This window comes from Haliotis cracherodii, unplaced genomic scaffold (assembly GCF_022045235.1).
Source record: "Haliotis cracherodii isolate W230 unplaced genomic scaffold, xgHalCrac1.p SCAF_28, whole genome shotgun sequence".
Taxonomy (NCBI): domain Eukaryota; kingdom Metazoa; phylum Mollusca; class Gastropoda; order Lepetellida; family Haliotidae; genus Haliotis; species Haliotis cracherodii.
The window spans coordinates 4,123,388-4,135,661 of record NW_027266284.1 but is presented as its reverse complement, the minus strand read 5'-3'; the positions used below and the strand labels follow the sequence as shown (position 1 = coordinate 4,135,661).

Below are 12,274 nucleotides of genomic sequence, written 5' to 3'. Positions count from 1 at the left end.
ACGTCACTATGATATCGCTCATTGTGACGCAAAAGATATGACGTAACAGTTAAGTGAAACTATTCCCTAACTGCGATTATAGAAAGTGCCAAATAGAAAGCTCTCTGTTGTCCTCAAAACTTGAAAAACATTCTCTTTGTAGATTTCTATCATGTTTTCTGCACAATATATGTTGACACACATTCTTTAAATATTGTAGTAACTGCAACTTTGCATTTTGTAGCCTATATTTGTACTTTTAAATATTTAAATATGCCTACTGACAATGACTGTAAAAGAAGTACTATTCTAAACATATTAGCTTCCGCGGTGATGCAGCCGTCAAATTGGCTGTTTCAGTTGGAGGGGATTTACTTTAATTTGATACCTCTGATTAACCAATCAAAATCGAGTTTTTTCAAAATTCATGGTAGAATATCTAATATAAAAATTCATTCAAATTATCAGTCTTCCTTGCTGAGCATCCTCAGATATTGGGTTTAATATGACGCTTATAAAGAACTAGACATTATCGAGCTAAACACGAAGAGATTTCTGGAATTAATGATAACTTTGCATGCAGATTCTGACTAGTTTCAGCATCCAACTTCCTATTCTGTCACAATTGAGATTGTATCAAAAACTATTGTGAGGGTATTTTGTTTCAAAATTACACTTTCAAGCAGGGTTAATGTTAAAGTATTACAGCATCGACTTGTTGCATGTTTTGTCTTGAAATTAGATGAAAATACAATGCAATCTGGGTCATTACTGACCATTAAATTGTTTAAAAGAGTTCCAACTCTTTTCTAGTTTTCATTTTTTGATAGTTGACTGATAGTTGCCATAGCAATTGTCCAATATTGTGAATTGTTTCACAGCAACAAACGCTGAAGATGAATCAAACTGACCTGACCAAATGGTGCAGAATTCTTCATAGCAGGGTCTTCAGCCTTAAACCTGGGAAAAAATGACTTGTCTAACGAAATGGCTTTAAATTGAAAAGGTCTGTGATTGACTTGTTTGACAACAGCCTAAGTGATGAGAGGGCACTTTGCATGGTATGTTTTGAGGCAAATTTGACAAATTTGTTCTTGTTTTTTTGTGACAGATTAAATTTGTCATGGTAAGGCATTTTCCATTATTTTTAAGGAAAATCTTAAATTTCTCATTTATTCTGGTAATTTTACTGTGATTGTTTGTCCTACCAGCCTGGTGACAGAGAGAAGGGGGTAAAATATTGTAATTTTTATGAAAATATTTCAGGCTCTTCACAGCAGCTTGACAATGAATATGAAAAATATATATAAAAATATGACAGATGGGAAAATATCAGAATATTTGTAGAAATATTATTACTTTTGGTGTTTTTAAATCAATTTATTTTTGAGAAAGCGGTTCCATCAAAGTTTAGGTTAGTCTGTCGACCTTTCAGGAGATGAGAAATTGTCTGTGCATTGCAATGTCCTTGTTAATCAAATTTTCATATTTTTGAGGGTTGCTTTTCTCGATGATTAGGCATTGACAGGAAGGATATAATATGTCTAGATACAAAATGTAGATCTGGTAAACTGAAACTAGGAATAATATTTATACCACTTACAAGAAATGAAGGACTACTCGATTCTTTCATATTACATGTAGTATAGTTAAGCCATGATAGACTAACTATAGTAATATGAGAGAATTGGGTGATCTTTTGTGTAGTATAATATTTAGTAATTTTGCTTTGGGTATTTGCACGAATACTGTCCAGAGTGAGTGAGTGAGTTGGGTTTTATACTCATGTATTTTCCTGCAGTATCATGGCAGCTAGGGGACCCCCATGAAGGGGTTCACACCCAGGCCTGCAACCACTTAGCTACCTCACCACCTGGTCTTGTATTTAATGTACTTACAGAAAGAGGTGACTGTTCTCTTTGGCAGCTCTGTGGATACGTAGTGCTGGTGGTTTTAAATTAATGACCTGTATACCTTCTTTAAGATAAATTGTTTTTGGTCCACTGTTGTAACCTTTGCAAATCATTGTAAATAATAGTGACAAAAACTATTTCCATAATAATATGAAATATCTGATAAAAGCAGAGTCCATTGTACGATTCCGACTTTCATGAATACGTGTTTATGAATTACTATCAAATATTGATAATACCAGGTTTTTTACAAAAAGGTGAGCATATCCTGAAACTGGTAGCACTCATCACAAACACATGAAAAGGCAAGTCAACTGTTCACCTGAAATAACATCAAACATATGGTACAAGTCAAATTAGGGAAGTGCATCAGGCATAATATTTGTTGCTGATGTGTCAAATTTAGAAATATCCTCCACATGTCTACCTTAAGATATTTTGATACATTGCTGAGACCTTAAATGTTGTAACCTTAATCAAACAACTTTAGAGCAAGAGTTGCATGATGCTCTTTGAAATCATCATAGAATAAGCATGCTTAATTGTACCTTAAACGTTGTGAAACCTGTCTGTCTGTCTGTCTGTCCATCTATACAAATGAAGCCAGGTATAAGAAGAAAGAAGTGAGCAAAGCTCACATACCCCCGTTATCCCCATTGGTCAACAACAAATAGTAAATAGTTTGTTAATTAATGAAATATTACATATTTCTAACTGATTTAACTAGAATGTTTTAAAAACTAAGATTGAGTTCCAGTGACAATTGACCCCCCCAATCTCCCATGTTACCAGTGTTCACTACGAGGAAGTTGATCACCATGAACACCTTTGAATAAAAATTTGATTGAGGAGTTACATAAGAATAATTATTAAAAGGACCAAAAATTGTTGATATGAAAACACATAAAAAATGGAACAATATCATATAAGAAAATCAATAAATTAATAATTTCCATCTAGCCTTAACAGATATGGTAAAGAATTCATAAATTCAAACTAACACAAAGCCCAGATACTTATGATGATCTACATGTGTGGAAACAATTTTGGAAAATACATTAGCTATACAGAACCAGTCATAAAAATTTCTAAATTCCATCATATTTCCATGAAAACAGCAAAAGAGAAAACTTTCAGAATCTTATAAAAGATAAAAAACAATCATAGTGGTTAATGTAGCAAGTTTGCTGAAGCTAGGATACATAATATTGTAAACATTGATCGTACAAAAACTCTACCCAAAATTTATGTTTCACCATGATTCCATGGAAACGGCAAAAATTAAAAAATTCAGAATCTTCAAACTGGCAAAAGGCACAAGTACTCATTGTGGTAAATGTGTGTAGAAAGTTTGGTGAAGCTAGGGTGCATAGTTAAAAAGATATAGGCCGTACAAAACACCCACCCTAAAAGTTTAAGTTTCTTAATGTGTCCATGGAAACGGCAAAAATTAAAACGTTCAGAATCTTCAAACTAGCAAATGGCACAAGTACTCATAGTGGTTAATGTGTGTAGGAAGTTTGGTGAAGCTAGGGTGCATGGTTAAAAAGTTATGGGCAGTACAAAAGCTCGGACGGAAGGACAGACGAACGGAACGCTATATACCCCCGATTTACTTCGTAAACGGGGGTATAATTAGATATGTGTAGCCAGTTGTGACAAGATCGCCGTTACAATTAAGAGAGAATTGATGGACATGGCAGTTGTTATAAAAGATTGGGTACAAGGTAGATGTTTATAGAATAGATTAAATTAAAGTAGCATTTCACTTTGAGGCTCTTTAAAAACGGTGAAATTGTTTATGGATACTGTATTTTCAAGCTTAACTCTGATATTGTATTTTCCACAGCACTACTTTCCCAGATTAGCTCAATGATTCTATGAATATCACCAGCACAAACAATGTCTCTGTCAACATGGTCTAATAGATCCTCTACCACACAACCCATTGTTGTTATGTCACTGACAGCAGCCCTAAGACAATCATTGATGAATTATTTATGTAATAAAATACCTTGCTCGTCAATTTCAGTGACATGTACATTATATCACAGATGAGAGGCCATTATCAAGAAATCCCATAGCGTTTATTGCAGGCCAATTTCTCATCTGTCATCGGCCATGATAATGTGTCAAAATCTTTCAAGAAAAATTGCATTTGTTGTGTTTCATTGTTCTCAATTTCTTAAACATTCATTTATTCATTAACATTAGTAATTAAGTTAATTGATACATGAATAATAATTTGGAATACATATATGTGTGATTTCATCAATCTGGCTTGAACAATTTGTTGAAACTTCATAGAATTACTCTTTAATGAACATTGAATGACCAGACACTTCTATGGAACGTGCTTAATGCCCAGGATATCCCCTCCATCCACTGGGATTTCAAGTCGTAGAGCTCATAGCATCAGACATATAACAGAGAGATCTGTTTTGGACCATTTTGTATATCCTTTGTACCAATGTGTGGAGGTTGCATTTGGGAATCAATTTGCACTATTTTATTCTGTTTTTGTCACCAAATGATTTTATACATTATCATGAATAGTATGCCTCAGAAAGGATGGATGGGTGGGAGGTGTGTGTGTGTGTGTGTGTGTGTGTGTGTGTGTGTGTGTGTGCACATCCCTACAGCTTCATTCCACAGAGGTTCAGTAGTGTGTGATTTTTGTAGTTGTATCCTTTAAAGGGGCACTGAGCTCTGACAATTCACCAGAACCCCGTTCCACAAAGCGATCTTACTGCTAAGTTGGTCGTAACTCCCATACTTTATCATAGGCTTACGATCAACGTAGCACTGAGATTGCCTTGTGGAATGGGGCCCAGGACTGGTTGTTGCCTTTGTTTAAAAAACATTTTCTGTGGATACCCAGATGCTGTCTGACATATCTGGACTAGTTCATGACCTGTGCTGCACCAACCATAAGCGCATTTGTTGCTTTTATTGCTAGCATGAGGGTGTATCATCACACTAATCAACAAAATGAAAGCATTGGTAATTGTGACTAAGTTTTGGTAAGTCACTTGCTTGGTATTGGTGGATTTTGGGTTACACTATTTTGTGGTAACACAAACTAAAATTTTCACCTGAGCATTGCTTATTTTAGTGTGTATATGTTACAGTAAAAAATGTGTAAAATGACTATAAGTTTCAGTTCGCCAAGTCGAAAGAGGGAATTGCATTTAGTTATAGGTAATTTATTACAAACTCAGTTACACTACAAATTGACCGAAAAATCTGTACATATATCTAATGATAACAAATTCCAAACTGTTCTAGGTCTGTTGACATGACATAGTTAAATATCAAGCTATGATGCACAGACATTGGATGCAAATCAATCTCCGGTGTTGTATTATTCACGCAGTCAGAAATCCGTAAAAGCTTGCAATGTTGGGAAACTTTTTATTATTAAACTATAACAGGGGTATTTCAAAATAACGACATCCGATGAGCTTCGACTGTCCTTTTTGTGTCTTTGTTTAGGTTGAAGAAATTAATTAACATGCGCCCTTTGTAATATCAAGATCTTCATAGATCACGGGTAACCCATCAGTGTTCAGAAATGCGTATAGGTATTGCCTCAAAGTTTATTTATGCTGTCCTTACAGACAGTAGCCCAGTCTCTTGTCACGCTCAGATGCGTTAGCGGTCAAATGAACCCACAGCCGGGAAGAAGCCAGAGATTAAATTTGTGCCCCTTTATTTTTTCTTATCATCAAAAATGGGCAAGTAGAAAAAGATTTAAATTTATTTTATTCTATTTTATTTGCTGATTGTGGCTTTAAGTCTCCGTCTTTCAAATCAGTAAGCCAAAAATATATAAAAGTGTTATCTTAGTCCTATAAATATAGTAAAGCCTTTGTTTAATCACTGGAGGTACAAAAATTTCAGCCCATAGCCAAATTTCACAAAATGATCTTTGACCTTCAGTGGCCAAACTGTCGACACTAAACACATGCTTACAGTCACTACCTTCGAAAGTGTATTTGAACAGGGTCCAGATTAACAAGGTGTTACTGTAGTGAGTAATCCTACCCCCAGCATCAGGAACAGCAGACCTCTGATGAATGGAGTTCTAATGTCAGCACACATTAGGCAGCTATCAGTATCACATGTTTGTATAGCTTATAGAGTGATTATTTGACTTTCAGGTTGTGAGCCCCTATGTTGATGCTATCCGAGCTGACAGCTTTGACTATGTCCCTGCACCGGACAATCTCCATGGAGGCTTCACATGGAGGATGGAGTTCATCTGGAAGGGAATACCTCCCAAGGTCATGGACTTAAGGTCATCGCCAGCTCAGCCAATCAGGTTCGGTTCATCTTAAATAATCTATTCTTGGTGAATATTTAAGCCAGTATTCACGATAACTTGACTACCTTTACAAAATATTAACTTTTAGTTTTGCCAGGTGTACATGAGTGCGCCTACTATAGTGCAATGAAGTGTTGTGGTAGGCCTTATGTGATGTTTGCCTTATTTCGGCACATTGTGAAATAGTGTCTCTCCTTAAGAAATGTACTTGAGTGCATGTGCATGTGTAAGCAAGGATTATATCCTATCTAAATATTATCCCCGGGGAAGTTTTACTCTAGATTATAGTACCTTAGTGCCACACTGGTATGGGTTCAAATTCACTAGGGAGAATTTCATCTCCGGGATATAAAATAGGGTAGGATAATATTCACTCTTACACATGCATAGGTGAGTGCGTGTGTAAGTTAGTGCGTGGGCGCATGCATGAATACGTGCATGGGCTTCACACATTGTGCCCATGTGGGAATTGAACCTGGGTTGTCTGTGAGCCAGACCATTTACCCTTGGTTATCCCACACCTCTGAATACCCCAATAGTGTCGACTTTGCTCAGTATATTGACCACTGGTTCGTCTGGCCTAGACCCAATTATCTTGAGGCCTCTGTGATAAAGCTGGAATATAGTTTGCAGATACAGATGTCATCATTTCCGAAGGACATGATTAATTAGTCATCCATAAACATGGGAGCATCCTGTGAATAAAAATTGATTGGTGGTTTTACCAGTTTGACGTCATAAAAAGAGGCATGATTGAGGTTTACTGTCTGTGGCAAGTCTCTTGCTTGAGAGAGCTAATCTATAATTCCCTGCATGTTATTGTCAAAGTAAGAGATAGGATCCCAACAGTACCGGTCTATAAGCTGTGGTTCCAGGAATAACAAGGTTCCACTCAGCCACACTGTAGTTTATCAGCATTAAACACGTCTTGTTCCAGAACCCCGACCATCAGTGGGGGACTGTTTGCCATCAACCGTGAATACTTCTTCAAGATCGGCTCCTACGACGAGGGACTGGACATCTGGGGTGGAGAAAACTTGGAACTAGCTTTCAGGGTATGTCACCGATAGATGTTTGTTCTCATTCGTGATTCAGTTATAAATAGAGAAGATGCAGTCAATGGACTACATGAATTAACTCTTATTCCCAGCCTGGCTCTGACACTTATCCAGTATCGATGACCTGGCTCTGACACTTATCCATAACCTGGCTATGACACTTATCCATGACCTGGCTCTGACACTTATCCAGTATCGATGACCTGGCTATGACACTTATATATAACCTGGTTATGACACTTATCCATAACCTGGTTCTGACACTTATCCAGTATCCATGACCTGGCTGTGACACTTATCCATAACTTGGCTATGACACTAATCCATGACCTGGCTCTGATACTTACTCATGACCTGGCTGTGACACTAATCCATGACCTGGCTCTGATACTTACTCATGACCTGGCTGTGACACCAATCCATGACCTGGCTCTGATACTTACTCATGACCTGGCTATGACACTAATCCATGACCTGGCTCTGATACTTACTCATGACCTGGCTGTGACACTTATCCATGACCTGGCTCTGACACTTATCCATGACCTAGCTCTGACACTTATCCATAACCTGGCTCTGACACTTACTCAAGGTCTGGCTCTGACACTTATCCATGACTGGCTCTGACACTTATCCATGACTGGCTCTGACACTTATCCATGACCTGGCTCTGACACTTATCCATGACCTGGCTCTGACACTTATCCATAACCTGGCTCTGACACTTATCCATAACCTGGCTATGACTCTTACTCATGACCTGGTTCTGACACTTATCCATAACCCGGCTCTGACACTAATCCATAACCTGGCTGTGACACTTATCCATAACCTGGCTCTGATACTTATCCATAACCTGGCTGTGACACTTATCCATAACCCGGCTCTGACACTTATCGGTAACCTGGCTCGGACACTTATCCATAACCTGGCTCGGACACTTATCCATGACCTGGCTCTGACACTAATCCATGACCTGGCTCTGATTCTTATCCATCACCTGGCTCTGACACTTATCGGTAACCTGGCTCGGACACTTATCCATGACCTGGCTCTGACACTTATCCATGACCTGGCTCTGACACTAATCCATGACCTGGCTCTGATTCTTATCCATCACCTGGCTCTGACACTTATCGGTAACCTGGCTCGGACACTTATCCATAACCTGGCTCGGACACTTATCCATGACCTGGCTGTGACACTTATCGGTAACCTGGCTCGGACACTTATCCATAACCTGGCTCGGACACTTATCCATGACCTGGCTCTGACACTAATCCATGACCTGGCTCTGATTCTTATCCATCACCTGGCTCTGACACTTATCCATAACCTGGCTCTGACACTTATCCATGACCTGGCTCTGATTCTTATCCATAACCTGGCTCGGACACTTATCCATAACCTGGCTCTGACACTAATCCATGACCTGGCTCTGATTCTTATCCATCACCTGGCTCTGACACTTATCCATGACCTGGCTCTGACACTTATCCATGACCTGGCTCTGATTCTTATCCATAACCTGGCTCGGACACTTATCCATGACCTGGCTCTGACACTTATCCATGACCTGGCTCTGACACTAATCCATAACCTGGCTCTGACACTTATCCATCACCTGGCTCTGACACTTATCCATAACCTGGCTCTGACACTTATCCATGACCTGGCTCTGACACTTATCCATGACCTGGCTCTGATTCTTATCCATAACCTGGCTCGGACACTTATCCATAACCTGGCTCTGACACTAATCCATGACCTGGATCTGATTCTTATCCATCACCTGGCTCTGACACTTATCCATGACCTGGCTCTGACACTTATCCATGACCTGGCTCTGATTCTTATCCATAACCTGGCTCGGACACTTATCCATAACCTGGCTCTGACACTAATCCATGACCTGGCTCTGATTCTTATCCATAACCTGGCTCGGACACTTATCCATGACCTGGCTCTGACACTTATCCATGACCTGGCTCTGACACTAATCCATGACCTGGCTCTGATTCTTATCCATCACCTGGCTCTGACACTTATCCATGACCTGGCTCTGACACTTATCCATGACCTGGCTCTGATACGCATTCATTACCTGGTTCTGACACTTACCCATGACCTGGCTCTGACACTTACCCATGACCTGGTTCTGACACTTATCTATGACCTGGCTCTGACACTTACCCATGACCTGGCTCTGACACTTATCCATGACCTGGCTCTGACACTTATCCATGACCTGGCTCTTACACTTACCCATGACCTGGCTCTGACACTTATCCATGACCTGGCTCTGACACTTACCCATGACCTGGCTCTGACACTTATCCATGACCTGGCTCTGACACTTACCCATGACCTGGCTCTGACACTTATCCATGACCTGGCTCTGACACTTATCCATGACCTGGCTCTGACACTTACCCATGACTTCATTCTAAGACTTTTGTCATGGCCCGGTGTCTGGCAGCATCAGCATCTGTAAAAATCATCTCCTCAGAAACCAGTGAACCATTGAAGCTGAGACCTCACTTTGTTCTCACCGATGACGACACCTGAATTTGCTAAAGTGGTTTTAATCAGTTTTCAATGTTCATATTGAAAAACCAACTAATGCATTTCAAATGCTGTAAAAGTTGGTATATGTTTTGGTGGTAGTGGAGCTCAACATATAGGTCCTGTTTTGTACCTGGATTTGGCCTTTGCACTTGGACCATGCACTGGTTTCCTAACAGTTGACTGTTCGTGGTACAAAATCTGCAGCTTCCATGTTCACACTTGTGAACTCCATGATGCTGTAGATTACGTGTCTGCTGTGAAGCTGTATGTCTTTCAGTCTTGATGAGTCTAATCTCATCACAGCTTGAGGTACAGGGACAGGCTGGACTAGGAAGCCAACCAAACCAAACTCCACCTGATATCCACCAAGTTATGTCTATGCATGTCATAACTAATATGCATGAGGAAAATGCTGCATGGCTCAACATTGGAGAGTCGACAACGACAACAACTCAAGGGCTCATTCAGCATGTACATTTAATCATTGGTTATCATCGTGTTTGTATCGTGTTTGAATAAGTTCATTCTGATTGTCTACAAGATCAAAGGTATACAAACATCATAAATGACTATATAGGATAATAACAATGTCCTGAGTCAACACATCAGTAGAGGTGGTGCCCTAGACTAACCCAAGCAAGGCCAAGAGGAGATCCTAACTCAATCTAGACCAAGACGTATGTAGTCAGGATTAGATCAGGAGCAGAAACATACCTAGAACTATCATGATGTAGTTCCCAAGCTTGTACAGGATGTCAGCCAGAGGCCCAAGGCAAAGCCGTGCTCCAAGGCTGTACGGAAAGAAAAGTCCATGGATGTGTGCACAGTACAAGGACTCCAGTCTCTTACAGGACAACTTGTTCTTATTTACTTAATCTAGAAGTTTTGATTTAAACTATTAATTGTTGCCTTAGAGACTTGTGCAAGTCTACCCAAGACAAAACAGATAGGGTTAACAAAGCAAGCTCATACAGGGATAAGTATCTAGCTGTGTAATTCATGAAAATCAACTGATAGAAGTGTTGACATTAAGATGACTTGGCTTCAAGTATTTAACCATTAAGATTAGAGTTACATTGGACGTGGGTGCTCCAAGAATGCCACAGAGAAACATAATACCGCTTCTGTTCCCATTCCTGAAGTAAACACATACATGTTCACTCTCTGATCCCATACCAGAAGTAAACACATACATGTTCACTCTCTGATCCCATATCTGAAGTAAACACATACACGTTCACTCTCTGATCCCATACCAGAAGTAAACACATACACGTTCACTCTCTGATCCCATACTAGAAGTAAACACATACATGTTCACTCTCTGATCCCATACTAGAAGTAAACATATACACGTTCACTCTCTGATCCCATACTAGAAGTAAACACATACATGTTCACTCTCTGATCCCATACCAGAAGTAAACACATACACGTTCACTCTTTGATCCCATACCAGAAGTAAACACATACACGTTCACTCTCTGATCCCATACCAGAAGTAAACACATACATGTTCACTCTCTGATCTCATACCAGAAGTAAACACATACACGTTCACTCTCTGATCCCATACCAGAAGTAAACACATACACGTTCACTCTCTGATCCCATACCAGAAGTAAACACATACAAGTTCACTCTCTGATCCAATACCAGAAGTAAACACATACACGTTCACTCTCTGATCCCATACCAGAAGTAAACACATACACGTTCACTCTCTGATCCCATACCAGAAGTAAACACATACACGTTCACTCTTTGATCCCATACCAGAAGTAAACACATACACGTTCACTCTCTGATCCCATACCTGAAGTAAACACATACATGTTCACTCTCTGATCCCATACCAGAAGTAAACACATACACGTTCACTCTCTGATCCCATACCTGAAGTAAACACATACATGTTCACTCTCTGATCCCATACCAGAAGTAAACACATACACGTTCACTCTCTGATCCCATACCAGAAGTAAACACATACATGTTCACTCTCTGATCCCATACCAGAAGTAAACACATACATGTTCACTCTCTGATCCCATACCAGAAGTAAACACATACAGGTTCACTCTCTGATCCCATACCAGAAGTAAACACATACATGTTCACTCTCTGATCCCATACCTGAAGTAAACACATACACGTTCACTCTCTGATCCCATACCAGAAGTAAACACATACACGTTCACTCTCTGATCCCATACCAGAAGTAAACACATACACGTTCACTCTCTGATCCCATACCAGAAGTAAACACATACACGTTCACTCTCTGATCCCATACCTGAAGTAAACACATACACGTTCACTCTCTGATCCCATACCAGAAGTAAACACATACATGTTCACTCTCTGATCCCATACCAGAAGTAAACACATACACGTTCACTCTCTGATCCCATACCAGAAGTAAACAC

The 12,274-nt window shown here is 39.6% G+C and overlaps 1 protein-coding gene across 1 annotated transcript in view; it reads left to right on the top strand.

Moving 5' to 3' along the window:
• LOC139473392 (polypeptide N-acetylgalactosaminyltransferase 16-like) overlaps positions 1-12,274 on the top strand; it is a 116,490-nt gene that overhangs the window by 90,207 nt on the left and 14,009 nt on the right. The window contains exons 7-8 of the mRNA XM_071255955.1: positions 6,056-6,216; positions 7,157-7,274. Of these exons, the coding sequence (XP_071112056.1) occupies positions 6,056-6,216; positions 7,157-7,274 (279 nt within the window). The remainder of the gene's footprint in view (positions 1-6,055; positions 6,217-7,156; positions 7,275-12,274) is intronic.